This window comes from Capricornis sumatraensis, chromosome 22, assembly GCF_032405125.1.
Source record: "Capricornis sumatraensis isolate serow.1 chromosome 22, serow.2, whole genome shotgun sequence".
Classification (NCBI taxonomy): domain Eukaryota; kingdom Metazoa; phylum Chordata; class Mammalia; order Artiodactyla; family Bovidae; genus Capricornis; species Capricornis sumatraensis.
In genome coordinates this window covers 36491341-36507845 of record NC_091090.1, presented here as the reverse complement: position 1 = coordinate 36507845, position 16505 = coordinate 36491341, and the positions used below count along the sequence as shown (strand labels likewise).

General features: G+C 40.4%; 1 protein-coding gene across 2 annotated transcripts; it reads right to left on the bottom strand.

Moving 5' to 3' along the window:
- Positions 1 to 410: 410 nt before the first annotated feature.
- On the bottom strand, positions 411 to 13847 carry C22H6orf62 (chromosome 22 C6orf62 homolog). 2 transcript variants are annotated; one of them, XM_068994124.1, is made up of 5 exons: positions 11505 to 13847; positions 9640 to 9816; positions 8474 to 8596; positions 4366 to 4500; positions 411 to 1780 (listed from the first exon to the last, which is right to left on the bottom strand). In XM_068994124.1, exons 1-5 carry the CDS (start codon positions 11631 to 11633, stop codon positions 1655 to 1657), a joined length of 690 nt encoding a protein of 229 aa, XP_068850225.1. In that variant the 5' UTR covers positions 11634 to 13847; the 3' UTR covers positions 411 to 1654. The 2 variants fall into 2 exon arrangements, with proteins under 2 accessions (XP_068850225.1, XP_068850226.1); XM_068994125.1 differs by having other exon boundaries at positions 12834 to 13847.
- Positions 13848 to 16505: the final 2658 nt, after the last annotated feature.

The following is a 16505-nucleotide window of genomic DNA, read 5'->3' as shown; positions in this document are numbered from 1 at the left end:
AAGACATTGGTTTTTTTCAAAAAAATTGGCCTGAACCCTTCAAAACTTGACTATGGGGGCAAGTTCCTAACCCTTTGCACCTAGTTCCACTCAGGGCAGTTAGGTAGAGTTTAGAACAGTCCCTGACCATCAGAAAGTGTTCATTTCAAATAGATTCCAGTTGTCAATTGATCAGAAAACATGGAAGTGCATTGTGAATAAGAGTATTTTTGTCTTTTCCACAAAGCCAGGTATAAGGCCAGGACGGTAATTGTTAAAAGCTGACAAAATGTCTTTGATTCCCATTCCTGTTGAAATTACAAACCCAACTTTGCTTCTGAGTTTATGGTTTAGCCATGGGCTAAGGTCTCAATAACAGGTACCCAGGTGACTTAGAAGAAAAGTTACCACTTCAAGTTTTGTGTATTCACCTGAATAGTCAGGGAACTTTCACCTATTTTATTTAGGTTTTTATTTATTCAAATTCCAACCAGAAGCTAAATACAACTGGAAACCGGTAAGCACTAAGTTTTACTCCAAAGGAGTAGGATCATTCAGATTTACTCCAATAAAAGTATGCAACCCTTAAGCAAAGCTTTTCTTCATTTAAAAGAAAAATAAACAAAAAAACTATACAGTAGTCTTTCCTTATGTTCATTGCACAAAATGAGTTCTGCTTTTAGAACTTTGACACTCAATGGTGTTTTTTTTCCTCCCCACACAATTTAAGATCCCAACTTTAATAACTTTTCTACATCAAAAAAACCCCTAAGTTTTCCTTTAGGATGGTGTAAAAACCAGTATTTCTGCACAATTCACTGGAATTGTTTTCCTTTATAATAAAAATCTCTTCTTTTCAAAACCAAAAAACAAAAACCAAAAGGAAAGTCCTCTACCTATTGTGGTTTCTGCAGCTATGAATGTATTTCTCAGTTTCATAGCCGCTTAGCTACTTCAGACTCCAGATCTGCTTTAACGTGTGTAACTGTGTGCACACTCAGCAGAATCCTCTTTCGTAACAGCAACTTGGGGAAAGAGATCTGGAAATAAAATACATACATTTATGAGTACCAGGAAACAAACATGACCCAGTAATATATGAGGCAAGACTGCCTACAATGAGATGCTTTTTAAAGATTTCTTTCCCATGGTTGTATCTTCTTTTTCTTTTTTAAACAACCACTTTTGGCCATTAGAATGAATCTGACACTGCTCTGAACAACGGTGATTATAGCAAAGCTGTAAGTTTTAAAAACGTTGTTTATACCTGTTACATTCACTTCTCACCCTCCAAATACTGATGACAGGTGTCAAAGAGGCCAACACCAGCACAAATGGAAAGACCATCAAAAATGAGTATCACCTTGTGCTTTCAGAAACATTTAAGCATTTCAGTGTACAATAGTCCTTTCATTTCACATTTTTAGTAAGATGCTGATGCAGTGCAGCAAATATGCAAAGCATCTTCTTTCACACAGTCCGTGCAGAAGACATCTAATTTAAGTTCTGAGATACAAATGATTAAAAAAAAAAAAATCCAGGATGAACAAGTTTCAAAATGCATAGTGTTCTGTGCATGAGTCCATTTTTCTTTAAACTCTGAAAGAATCAAGTGGTAAGAAAAAAAAAATTGCTGCTGCACTCTCTGATCTTCTCCATTTTGCTGGTCAGCACTCTATTCTGGCATGTAAGGATGGAGGTGATCCTCAATGGTGCCAACTGCCCAGTGGGTAAGCTGTTCCTGTGGCAGGTAGAGGCAGATGCTGCATAACTTGAAGATTGTAGCTTTGTTTTTTGGAGTCTGGAAGGGGAAAAAATTTGTAGAATATTCTTAAGAAGGACCTCAACGTAACTGGCCAATTATCACATGAAAATCTCCCACAATTTATTAAGCACTTAAGAACACAGTAACAAAGCATATAGAGTAAGGCCAAGAAATTATGGTCCCTATTCATAGGGGACTTAGTCTAGCTGGGACAGAACCTTCACATACGAAATACAGAAAGAGAGTCAATAAGATACTAAATGTTCACAGAATTTATGCAGACTTTAAAGTACGAAAATCAGACTACTAGCTACAAGAAATTAGGATTAAAGGCATATCATGAAGATAGATTTGAATAATTTGCAATCACGTTTGTATACAGAAAGACAGCAGATGTGTTGAGAGAAGAAGGTAGAGAAATCAAATAGGTTAAGAGATTTAAGCATATGCTGAGGTAAGGACAAGACCAAAGTATTAACAGATAAATCACACTCGTTGAGTATTTTAACAAAGCAGTTACCATTTTAACATCTAACTTCTGATAAACAAGTGCTAGGTACTTTCACAAAAAACTATGGCTGGTAAGTGGAAGATGAAGTCTGAACCCAGAACTGCCTTCAAAGTTTTCCATCTTTTCACTACAGCACCTCTTTAAAAAAAAAAGGCAAAAGGAACAGAAGGTGGACTTTGCCAATGTCTGAAGCAGTCTATATACCTATGTACATAAATGAACCCATACATATATATTTTTTCATTTTAACATTTAAAACCTAGGACTTTCATTTACTACATTTATAGAAAAGAACATGATCACAGAAGTTATTTGTCCAAGGTCTCATGGCCAGTAAGTTACTGCATGTATGTTAGAATCTGAATTCTAGGCATGAGCTTTTATACCACCACCCATTCAAAATTTTTTTGATCTAGCCCTTATCATATATATTATGTTAGAATATAAAGGGGTGATCTCTGTTAGATGATTTCAATCAAATTTCTTAATTTCCTTAACTATAAAATGGGAATAGTAAGATCTATACATCAAAAGACTGTTATGAGGATTAAATGAGCTCATACACGGAAAGCTCTTAGTATTGAGTTTGGTGCATAATACAGTTGACCCCTAAACAACATGTGTTTGGGCTGCTCAGGGCCACATATAAGTACATTTTTTCAATAAACATATTGGAAAAAATTTGAGATTTGTGAAAATTTGAAAAAATTCACAGATAAACCACATAGCCTAAAAGTATCAAAAAAGGAAAAAGGTTATGTCATGAATGCGTAAAATATTAAGTACAGATGACACGACACTCAAGACACAGGGATTGGAACACAGACCCTAAATGCAGTGGAAAACCTCCATGTATAATTTAGTCTTCCCTCCATATATACAGTTACACATCAGCTGACTGAACAAACCATGAATTCAGCCAACTGGACTGAGCAGTTATGTATTTATTGAAAAAATGTCACGTGTAAGTGGATGAGGGCAGTTGAAACCTGTGTCATTCAAGGGTCAACTGTAGACACTAGTCGAATATCCTGCTCTACAGTATTTTCTCAGTAACTCAAAGGAGAGTATACTGTAAGCAATTAAAAAGGATAAAAGAGTCAACCAAAAAATATTCACCCCAGGAGCACTAAGGTAAATAAGAAACTAAAAACAAAAAAGGCCCCAAACAAAAAACACCCCACCTAAACTGTATACTTTTCTATCAGTTTTATCACATGCTTCCAGCGAAATTAATTTTCTTAACTCCCAGTTTCTTTTACTTGTAACTACACTTTCTATAAGGTACAAAATGTACAATCTTCCCAAATAGCCTATCAGCTCCTTGAAGGTAGCAGTATGACTCCCATTTCTAATTCTCTAGTACCTTGTCTTGCACAGACTTGCTCAAAACCAAAAATGTTCTACACAATGCAATTAATATTGTACTTAAAAAAAAAGTAGTATTTATTACTTACCTACTTCTAGGTTTCCCACAATGAAATGCCAACCCATAGGGCAGGAATTTCTAACTTGTTCACTGCTATACAATACCTGACACTTAGCACTCATCTGTTGAATGAATGCTAAATAAATTACAATGCTATTTTTAACAATTAACAAAGTATCTATTACCCACTATGAATTCTAAGTGATGACATTTATTAGGCTTAGGCCGGTAAGAATAAACATTTTACAGAATAAAAATCAATTTGGAATACTTGGATTGCTACTTAAATTGGAAGTACTTAATACATGTGGACCTTTTAAATACAGATGTGCTTTCATCCTTTTAGATATTTAAAAGATCTATGCCAGTGCTTCTCAATACATAAATGTGTTATCAATCTCTTGAGGATTTTATTCAAAATACAGATTCTGATTACTGCAAACTGAAATCATGACTTTTAGAAAAGCTCCCCATGTAGATCTAACATGCAGCAGTTTGGGAATCAATGTTCCAGGTTAAGATCAGGAAATCTGTTTCTTGGTTTTTATATAACTTCAAAAATAATGCAATACTGAAGGGGCAAATCAGAATTAAATAACATACAGAAAACAATTTACTAACCAGTAAACTTTTAAAATAAGCCCTTGTGTGGTTTACCAAAAAAAAAAAAGGAAAGTTTACCTGCAAGTGCTGTCTGTCAATGAAGAGAAACACCGACTGGTTAGGATTGTTGACAACAATTCCAGTCTTGTCCTTTCGGCTCAGTACATGCAGAAACTGTTTTTCATAGTCACCGTGATGAAACTCAAATTTGGCCTAAGAAATAAGATATTTACATGTAATTGCAACCATGTTACACTACCTAAAACGTCTACTGCACCCACATGCATACAGTTGTGCTCTCTAATATGGTAACCAATAGAGACTACTTACATTCATATTAATTAAGTGGAATTGAAAACTCAGTTCTTTAGTTGTACTGGCCGCATTTCAAATGATCCATAGTCTCATTTGGAGGCTAGTGGCCACCATTCTAAATAATCTCTTGGGATACACAAGTTTCCTTCATCACAGAAAATTCTATTGTTTACACTTCATAATTTGACCTTCAAGTAAAACTATACCGAAGTGACTAAACTTTAATACTCCTTTTAAGCCAAATACCATTAAATGAGATTTTCAGACCTACTCAGCTCAAGACTCCTGCTTTAGTACTTAGTCCAATAATACCACCCATCTTTCTCTTATATAACAAGAATGCTACAGATGGCTCTTGGAAAGATATCTATTTATATTCCAATCCCAGCTGCACACCTCACTACTTACATGACCTGTGCAAACCCCTTAACTTTGCTATTTTTCAGCTTCCTCACCTATAAAATAAAACGGCTCTAACCCATCAGTTAAGAAGAGTAAATGAAATATAAAACCCACACCTGAAATATACTTCCAGGTCTCACATATCAGTAAAGTTTTTTACATTATGAAAAACAGTTATCAGTCATAACATTTTTTTGATCTTTTAACATGAGGAAGATTATCCAACAAAATGTCTATGGAGAGGCCCAATGACAGGTGAAAAGACCAGGCTAACAGGGAATTCAGGAAACCTGGAAACCTTAAACAATCTGATATTTTAGAACAGTGAATTGTAAAAATGATTATTAGCCCATTTAGTTCAAACAATCTTTATTCTCCCATTATGTCAAAGACAGTAGAAAATACTAACATAGAAAAAGCATCAGACCTTGCTGTCTAGGGTTTTACTACCCAGCAGTTTTTCTCATAAGCCGTAACATAAAACATGGTATCCCCTACACATGACTCTAGATTAAAATATTGAATTATACTTTTGCACAATTCAAATATGTATTGAACTCGATACAAAAAGCATGTTATTAGATACTGACAAATATAAATAAGATTATCTCAATCTTAAGGGACTCACATACTGCTGAAGAGGAAAAGCAACATAAAAACGTAAACCCTAACTTACTTCAAACCTTTCCCAGGATACGATGTGGTTATTTGTAAAAAAAAAAAAAAAAAATCTTAAAATGGGTTCTTACTGTTAAAAGCACCATGAGAAGAAAGAATAAATAACCAACAGTAGACAATGAGGCCAGTATTGGCAGATGATTTTGGATTGGGCCTTGAAAGATGACAGTAATTTTCCCTGGGGAAAATAAAAATGGTAACCAATTTGGAAAATGCCATTCTAGGAAACAGAACCTACACAAACACAAGTGTGTCAAAATCAGGATGCTGCTCAAAAAAGACAGCCTCAAATGTTTCACTATGGCATATATCAGGGTGGATGGAAGAGGCCAGTAGATAACACACTGACAAGAAATTCAAGTGAGACTGAAAAAGGCTTTGCCCGTGTTTCTGTGGCACATCAATTCTATCCTGTCTGAATATCCAGAGTTTTGGGAAGAAATGGTCCACACAAAAAAGAAAACTAATAGGCAGCATGTAAGAAACAATTCCCGGAAGGAAAGTAATGAATGTTGTAATAGCGGGATGAAGAGCTAACCTGCAGCAAAAGCATTAGGAACGAAGAGGAAAGAGGAGACCACTCCCTGTGCTTCATAGTACTATGAATAGAGCAGAACTCAGTATTTTAAAACAATCTTTACTGTGGTTTCTACTAAATCTCACTACTGAAGTATTCTGCTTTTAAAATGCTTTGAGTCAGAAAAAAAGGTGTGTGAATTAAAGTTTGCCTTTCCTTCACTAATCTTGAGAGAATAAACCCTGTTATTTTTATTTAAGGTTTCTCATTCAGGATGCTGCTAAGCTGCTTCAGTCGTGTCCGACTCTGTGCGAACCCATAGACGGCAGCCCACCAGAGAAAGATTCAAAGATTGTTTGAACCAAATGGGCTAATAATCATTTTTACAATTCACTATTCTAAAATATCCCATCCCTGGGATTCTCCAGGCAAGAGCACTGGAGTGGGTTGCCATTACCTTCTCCAATGCATGAAAGAGAAAACAGAAAGTGAAGTCGCTCAGTCATGTCCGACTCTTAGTGACCTCATGGACCACAGCCTGGCAGGCTCCTCCGTCCATGGGATTTTCCAGGCAAGAGTACTGGAGTGGGTTGCCACTGCCTTCTCCACTGATTCAGGATATTTATATTAAAATTACTCCAAAGAAGTATGTTTGTTTTTATACCGCTAATTATAAAAATATTATCTATATCCTAGATAATCCTATACCCTACTGCTTATATTCAGTCCATAATTTAAGGTTTTATCATTCAGGAAACTTTCCCCAGTTACCGGGTAGTGAGTTAAGAGCGCAGGCTTTATAGTCAGTCTAGACTTAAGTCTTGACTACCACTTAACTGCATGACCTTGGATTATTTACCTATCTGACAGCTTCTTTGCAAAAGGAGGTTCCTATCTACCTAGTTTAAGGACTGAGATTCAGTATACATCAAATTTTATTTGAAAGACAGCCTAGCAGTCAACACTCAATATAACAGCCATGATTTTTTTAAAAAGTAACACTTGAGAAGACTATTTTAATACAACTATTTTTTAAAAACAAGGTCTGAAAGACAGGGTACTAGAAATTAAAATATATACTGTGATAAGCAGATCTAAGTTTTTCAAATGGGAAATTCTGAACTGAAAAAAGCAAAAACCTAACAGTGCTTCTGGAGAGCAGCACCACTAAGGTGTAAGACCTGCCCTGATAACATAACATGCCTTTTCCATTTCTGTCTTCTATATTCAGCTTCAATTCTCCAGCGCATTCATCTTAGTCAGATGTCATCAACTAAAACCCACAGAGGACGTTCACCTCTATCTAGCCTACCGTCAAATGAACCTTAGAAAAATGACAACTTATTTGAGCTAATGTGTAGCAACATTACCCTGGGGACAGGAGGAGGATACCAATTAGTCTGTTACACCCAAAAGCACTATAAAGACACTTCGTTAGAATGGATAAAAGCAAAAATTTTTCAATGACAATTTTCATAGTCCTAAGCAATTAGTTCAAAATAAGCCTTCTAAAATTTAGTTTGGTATACTTAGTCTTTAAATAAACTTAATTACTTCTTAGTTTGTCTGATTGCTAAGTATGTTCATTGTAGACATTTATTAAACATAGATATATATTTAAGTAAAAAAGGAAAAGATACCTATATCTGACCTAAAACTAACCACAATTAACATTTTGGTGGCTCTTGTATTTACAACCATGCACACACAGATATACTATAAATAAAACTACATCAACACACACATAAATTCCCTTAAATAAAACATTAGGAATAGTCAAGCACATTAAATGACAAGTCAAACATAGCCAAATGTCAAGGAAAGTTAGTTAAGAATCACTACTAAATTCTTTTTTCCTATGAAGCTTTATATGCAAATCAACTCCTAGGAAAGGGCTTCTTCATTCATTTCTTAGATGAGATTCCTCTGAGAACCAGAGTTACATACAAAATATTTTAGAGCGAGTGTGGTGGAGGGGAAGAGATTTTCTAAAGTTTATCTATGGGCCCCACTATAAATCAACAAATGTCTACCTTAAAATATTTGCTCTGACCATGATTTCAAAGACACACTGGGTAGTCAGAACCACCTCAATCTCAAGAGAGTCTGTAATCCAAATGCTGTCCATTCTTACAACAGTCAAAAGGCCAGGAGGGACTTGTGAAGGAAAACCTATCAGAAAGCATATTCCTAAGGAATTTCTTAAACTGGAACCTATTCTCTGAGTTTTCAACTTATTTATGTGTTCACCACACTTATTTTAGAATAAAATACCTGAACAGGCCTAAAAGGCTCATCAGATTCCTTCCACCTAGAGAACAGGAGACAGACAATTTTTTCAATATCATTCCGAGGCCAAAGAATGAAATCCATCTCCTGAGTACAGCCAATTACATCCTGTAAAATGCCACACACACACACAAAACATTACTTTCAAATAAACAAAGCCATAACAAGCAATATCACAAATTACAGGGTCTGACTACAAAAACATTTTCAAGTGCAAAAAGTTCACTATACAGCTGACCCTTAAACAACCTGGGCAGGAGAGACACTGATGAGAGTCGAAAACTATGCATGTAACTTTACAGCTAGCCCCCCATACCTGCAGTTCTTTACCTGTGGATTCAACCAACTGTGGACTGAGTAGTACTGTATATTATTTATTTAAAAAAACACACTTATAAGTGGGCCCTGACAGTTGCTGCAAATCCGTGTTAAGGGTCGACCACATATTATGTCTTTTAAGAGGTGACAGTAATAGGACTGTATACAATCTGAATAGTTTATGACCGAATTCTAATTTTTATTTTGTAGAGTTCACATATAACCAATCAGTCCAAGGTTCATCATATTGAGATCTAAACTCATCAGTGCACTGTGAAAACTGCAACTGAACCTCTCATTTTTTTGTCTTTTAAGTTCTTGTACCATTATTTCCACTCTTCAAAATCAGAGCCTAATTAAGCAAAGGTGTCCTGGAACTTCTAAATCACCTTATTACAGGTGAAACGCTATTTTTATCATATGCCGATTATTGAGGCCAATTAACCTCTTCCAGACCACTACACGGTTATCTCCAGCTGCCCCCCAAGCCTACTAATGATGGGGCCCTCTTGTTCAAGTTACTTTGCCCACAGTAACCTTCAACGAGTTGCAGAAGTTTAGACAAACCGCCTCAAAAGTTCCTTATTTACAAGGGGCAAGATGTTTTATTCTCCCCTGAAAAAAGAAATCTCAGTAATATAATACATGAATCACAACAATGTACACTATTACCAACAGAGTAATGCCTAAGAAAGTTACACATGCTTTATTTAAATTCCGTTTTTAAAGACATTTACGATCACCGTTCACTACCCATTCTTAGGAGGAAAAAAAAGAAAGGCAAGTTTAACTCACAAAAGCCTACCCAATCAAGACTTGAAAGCAGAACTCACCCTTCTCATAGACTGGTATCGAGGAGCATGGAGCTGCACCACATCTTTCTGTAAAAGCTCTATGGAACTTTCCAAAGAATAACTGGAGTCTCGCACACCTTTCAGGATATTTTCTTCATAATTATTTGTCATAACTGGTATAACCTCAGACACTTCAAAAAGTGCTGATTTTTTCTTCTAAAAGGAAAAAAAAACAGCGTATTAACTTACTGGTAGCACATTGTCTAACACCCAGAGTTCATAATACAATGTTTTGTAGCATTATTCTAACACAGCAAAATTCTTAACTGAAGCTATTTCCATACAGAAAACACAGATTTTCAAACTAGGTGGATCCCTCTGTTCTTCCCTCAACTCCCTTACTTCCCAACCACACACAAATAGGCTATTATCAGAATGTTTAACTGCATGTTTTTTTTAGCAGTATAGTAACCATACCAAGAACTTATTTTGCACAGTATTTCTTAAACAGTGAGAAACAAACACCAGATACCCCTGCAGTTAAAAAAACAAAACAGTGATTTACTCCTGATCCAAGTTCTCTTAACTGGTTCTACATACAGCAAAATCAAACTCTCAGCAGTTTAAAATCAAGGCTCTAGGGTCAGTTTCCATTATCCCTTCTAGGTATCATTTAACTACAAATGTCAATATTCAAAAGGAAAGGAAAAAAATGTCCACCAAACCTTCAAACTTAGTTAAGATCAAGAACTCATCAATTTAGGTTATAAAATTCATGAATTGCTCAAGACAACTGTCTGGATACTGTCCAGTCAAAGATTTCCACAGGTGTGAGAAGAGCTAGATGGTACAATTTGCAGCATCTGATAAATTCAGAAATCTAGTCTATTTTTATCTCATATTTCTAGTGAACCTACATTGTAATAGTGTCCATTAAAATCTGGTCTTATCAATTCTGCAATTAACGAAAAAAGAAAAAAGCAAACCCGTGATATTCAATCTTGAGACAATCATTTCACAACAAACGATTTCGAAACCACATTTTATGCTATACCTAGCAGCTATACTCGTATTGGTATCTTAAATACTAGTAACTTTAATAGTGGGAGTAAATACCTGACAAACTTTCAAATTAAAGATATACCATGCCAAGATGGTGTTTTTGATGTGAAATTAGCTCACGACTTAAGCACAAAATCAAAGCAGTGTTTCCTTAATATTCAAAACCTAACCTCATGTCAAATAGAAATTGATTATCTAAGAAACTGTCCATTATTTTCAGTTGCCAAAAGGTTTTATCATGTTTTTCATGACTACTCACAACTCATTATTTGCTGTTTTACTGTGGGATTAACTCTTAACACCAAAAAAACTGTACACTTCTTTTGGTCATGCTGTACTTCTAAAAACAAATTAACCATTGCAGTAATCAACTACTCCTAAAAATAAAAGTGCAATCTATTTCACTAGATGTGCCATGAGAAAAGGTAAACTACAGCATGGAGATTAACCAGAAAGCTTTCAGCAAGTAAACATTTTGATTCCAATTACTACTTTCAAACATTCTAGATACCTACATAATCTTTAAATTCAGTAACCAAGTGCTCTATGTAACTCCACCTAAATAAAATTTATTGTAAAAGAAAAATGCGAGTTTTACAATGCTACTGACCCCACGTTAACTAAAGGGGATCCTACTCAGCTTTAAAATTATATTATTTCCAAACCAATGAGCACTCAAGCCTTTCATTCATGGTTACACCTTTACTGCTTTGACTGAGGTTAATTACCTTAAGGGTCAAAGTTAAAGCATATAAATGGAGACTTTTTTCCACCACTCTTTAACCCTAACCATACACTTACAAAAAACCTTGTGCTAAATCACATTAAGAACTTTAAATTACCTTCTCCTTGAATACAAAGGCAATATACATCTTGAAGTCAAACTGGTCAGCTAGAGATTCTTTTTTCTTTCTAAGCTGAGCACGTAGTCTGTTCAGAGCTTGTTTCTTCCGGGAGTTTGGGTCCCCCATTTTGAAATACAGGTGGTACTAAAGCCTTTGGAAATTGTCACTAAACTATGGGCACTTTTTCTTAAGACTCAAGTACAACAGAAACAAGTCATTTTTTTCCCTAATATGATTGTATAGCTAAAATCACGACTGCAACCCCAAAACTGCACCTTCTGGCAATATTAGGAGACTGTCATATTACAGGGTCAAGAAACAAAAGCTGCTGTCCAGTCATGTTTGGACAAGAATGGTTGGGGTCAGATGGGAAAAAGGAAGGGAAGGAAGGCAGGAAAGAGAAAATACTTGAACTAACTTTTTGGAAAACACATTTGGCTTAACTGCCAAAATAAAGGTGGGGGAACGGATAAACCTATTAACAGGATTTAGGTGTGCAATAAAACACAGTTGACACCAGTCCAATCCTTAAAATCCATCCGGATTTTTCCCTCTTTTTAGAGGAGCAATGAAAAGAAATGAGGATGGGGACTGTGATCCTTACTTTCCAAATATCAAAAAGGAAAAAAAAAAAAAGCCACCAAAATAACCTCCCCCCAAAACCAAAACAGGGTAGGTGAATGAAACTGAAATATCCAATTGAACTTTACCCAGCCAGATTCATGGCTGTAGTACCTAATTAACTTAGTTATTTCAGATTTCACTATTGCTATGTATTATCAGTGCGTGTTATTGATTACACTTGGTGGTGAGCAAAGAGAAAAGTGCAAAATCGGTAGAGAAAGAAGGGGAGAGGTTCAGGGTTTCCCTGCAATCAACTACAGTGTATACCGGGGGCGGGCAGCTGTTGCCCAAAGGAGCCATAAGAAAAAACAGCGGAGTCATTACCAATTTCCCCATCACCCACATTTTCACCATCAGGCGGCTGCTAATGCTGCTGCCAAGGAAAATCATGATGGCAGAAGAAAAAGGGGTATATATAATACGATATAATGATGATTCCGGCTCTGTGGTTAGACCTGATTAATGCCCGGGATCCCAACACCCCAAGTCCTGCAATGAGTCCTACATTCCCCGAGGGACCGTTCCCTATGAATCTGCCCGCGTGCAAGACCGTGGGGAGTGAGACTTATCTTCTTGTGAGCATTGCTGAGGCAAAGGTGGCGGGTTCCTTTTCCCAAAGCCCAGGCAGTGCCCGGGGACCACCTGCCTTCCACCCCCCGGAGGTCCCACCCCCACCCTTTGCCTTCAGCGGCAGCGACTCACTCGCACCACGGGAGACAGTGGATCACTCGGGTTTTCACTCATTTCATCGTGGAAACAATCCCCGCCCAGGTAGAGGAGGCGGGAGAGGGTAAAGGGGAAGGATCAGTGGGAAGAAAAGAAAATAGTTGCGTTAATATTAATTACTTTTTAAAGTATGCCCACCCCACCCCACCCAAGGAAAGAAAAAACTAAAAAAAGAAAAAGTTCCCGGATTCCGGATTCAGCTCTCACGTTGAACAGACCATGTTTCCCGAGTTTGGATGGTTTAGGGCGGGGTCGTTAGTCGGCTTCCGGAAGGAACAGGGGGGATGGACTGGAGGCGGCTGGGGCGGGGTGGGTGACGGGGAAGTCCCCTCCCAGTCCCCGCGGAGACCGGGACCGGCGGACCGACTCTCGGGCGGGGTTCGGGCCCTCTAGCCGCAGCCTGCGGGCGGAGCGGTGGCGGCGGCGGAAGAGGCGGCGGCGGTGGGGGCGCTGCTCGCAGCACGGGCAGGAGCCATGTCAAGAGAAAACCACCAGCCAACTGAACCCCTCCATCCCCGCTGCAGTGCGCACTGTGACCGGGCCGCCCGCTCTGCTGCCGCCGCTCAGCCCCCACCTGGGACCCATAGTCTGGCTCGGCGCCCCGGGCGGCGGCGGACGGGAAGAACGCGGGGACGGCGGCGACGGCGAGAGAAAAGAGGAGAAAGGAGGAGGAAGGGGGAGGGGGGGTTGGATTTGTACTGGCCGAGGAGGGGGAAGAGAGGAAGGGTGGGGGGAGCCCTGCGCTAAAGGGGGTCTGTCAGCGAAGAAAACCCCCCAAAATAAAAAGTTATTTCAGTTCAAGCATCTGCTCTGGAGTCTTTCTTCTCGGCACGGATCGAGTTCCGGCTCTCGGAAAGAAGGTCGAGGAGACCCGGAGGGGGGAGAAGCCGAAGCGGAGGGTGAGCGTCCGCGGTGGCACAGCCTGGTTTCCCCCCCACCGGTGGCTGCGGAAGCGACAGCGGCGGCCTCGACGCCTCCCAGGTCCGGGGCAGAGTCGCGTTTGAGACGAGAAGCGAGAACAAACAACTTAAAATGGCAGCGACGGCCGCTGCGTCACCCGCCCCTCACCGGCACCGCCCCGAACGCTCTGCGGCTGCGCACCGCGCAGGCCGCCACCATCTGCTCAGGGGCAAAGGGGGAGAGAAGACCGGCTGGCGGGGAGGTTTACATGGTTCTCAAGGAGGGAGGAAAGAAGAGCAGGGGCAGAGGGTGTGAGAAAGCTTTGAAATGGGTGACTCTCCGAGCTGAAGCTTCTTGGTTAACACTCCCGCCTCAAAAGGGGAGTTTGAGACTAGACATCTCCCCCCCTTGTCCAGAATGCAGCTTCTGTGGGGCGTGAAAAGGGACGACCCAATCTCCGTCCGCCCTCTCTGTCGGGTGGGCCCGGCACCCGAGTTGGCTCCTCGCCCCGCCCCCGCAATCGTCATAAAGCCACGCCCTTACGCCCTCCCCGACGGAGCACCCGGATGGAATCGCCCTGCCCTCGTTTCGTACCCTCCTCGGACTCGGCCGGGGCGCGGGAGAGGCGGAGCGGGTGGGCAGAGCCGGTGGGCGGAGAGAATGCGAAGGTGGGGCGGGGTGGAGGAGGAAAAGGGAAGTGTTTGTCGGGAGGGGAGGCGGAGATGCTAACTTCAGTTAGTCGCGGTTTTGATTCTCAACCACTGATTGGCAGGCCTTTTGTGGGTCTGCCCTGCGGTCTCGTGCAGCTGAGCGTTCGTTTCCAATACCTGGACTTGAAACGGCTAAGCCGCCGAAAATGACTTACGTTGGTCTCACGTGGCTCTCTGTTTCCCACCTCTCCACGTGCGCAGAGAAGGTGGGGGAGGGGGGCGGTCCTCAAGCTCCGAAGAAGGTCAAAGACGCCGTTGGAGCGTTGCTCTTGTCTCTTAGGAGGAAAACTGCCGAACCTGCCCGGTGCATCATTTTAACTCTAAATGGAGAACACAATTTCTATGGCATTTCGCCACTCAGGACCTTACACCCTGGGACCTGTCCCTTAGGTGGTTCTTCAAAATATGAAGAGCGTATGTGTAGGACGGACCCACACGTCTTCGAATCACATCTGTGGCTCCAAAGAGCAATTGGTCCCATTTTTCAGAGCTCCAATGTATCTATAAAACGAAGGTATATAAATAAAAAATCCGCAAAGGTCAACATTCAACGAAAGCAAAGGCTAAATAATCTTTTATGAGCTACTCTGTGATGAAATTTTAGAACTCTACTGGTTCCCCAAATTATTGCTCTTCACTTGGTAAAATCAAAATATATTACCTGTAATGACTCCCCCCCATCTTTATAACCCATGAACCAAAAGATTAATTATACCCACCCTTCAAAATAAATTGTTTGCAACTAAAAGATTTATGGATTTCCAAATTATTACTGTGTGTGTTAGTCGATCAGTCGTGTTGGACTCTTTGCGACCTCATAGGGGGTTGCCCACCAGGCTGCTCCATCCATGTGATGTTTGAGGCAAGAATACTGGAGTGGGTTGCCATTTCCTTCAGGGAATCTTCCTGACTCAGGGACCAAACCCGGGTCTTCTCCATTGTAGGCAGACTCTTTACCGTCTGAACTACCAGAGAAGCCTTAATAAATACAGCATTTTGCTAGTGCTTCCCTGATTTTCAGAATCACATAGTAATAACTGCAGAAAACTCACAAGGATAAAACTCAGGATTTCAGAAAGGCGGAGAGGAGCTACCCCTCGTCCGAGGCCAGGGGCGGCGCCCGAGGCCAGGGCGGCGACCAGGAGGAGCAACCCCACGCCCAAGGCCAGCAGAAGCGGCTGGGAGGAGCAACACCACGTCGAAGGAGTGGTGCCTGTGCGGGCGCAGGAGGGCCTAGAGGAGCCATCCCACATTGAAGGTCAGGAAGGGCGGCGGGAGGAGATACCCCTCATCCAAGGTAAGGAGCAGAGGCTGTGCTTTGCTGGAGCAGCCATGAAGAGATACCCCACGCCCAAGGTAAGAGAAACCCAAGTAAGATGGTAGGTGTTGCAAGAGGGCATCAGAGGGCAGACACACTGAAACCATACTCACAGAAATCTAGTCAATCTAATCACACTAGGACCATAGCCTCTTCTAACTCGATGAAACTAAGCCATGCCTGCGGGGCAACCCAAGACAGGCGGGTCATGGTGGAGAGGTCCAACAGAATGTGGTCCACTGGAGAAGGGAATGGCAAACCACTTCAGTATTCGTGCCTTGAGAACCCCATTAACAGTATGAAAAGGCAAAATGATAGGATACTGAAAGAGGTACTCCCCGGGTCAGTAGGTGCCCAATATGCTACTGGAGATTAGTGGAGAAATAACTCCAGAAAGAATGAAGGGATGGAGCCAAAGCAAAAACAATACCCAGCTGTGGATGTGACTGGTGATAGAAGCAAGGTCCGATGCTGTAAAGAGCAATATTGCATAGGACCCTGGAATGTCAGGTCCATGAATCAAGGCAAATTGGAAGTGGTCAGACAGGAGATGGCAAGAGTGAACGTTGACATTCTAGGAATCAGTGAACTAAAATGGACTGGAATGGGTGAATTTAACTGAGATGACCATTATATCTACTACTGCGGGCAGGAATCCCTCAGAAGAAATGGAGTAGCCATCATGGTCAACAGAAGAGTCCGAAATGCAGTACTTGGATG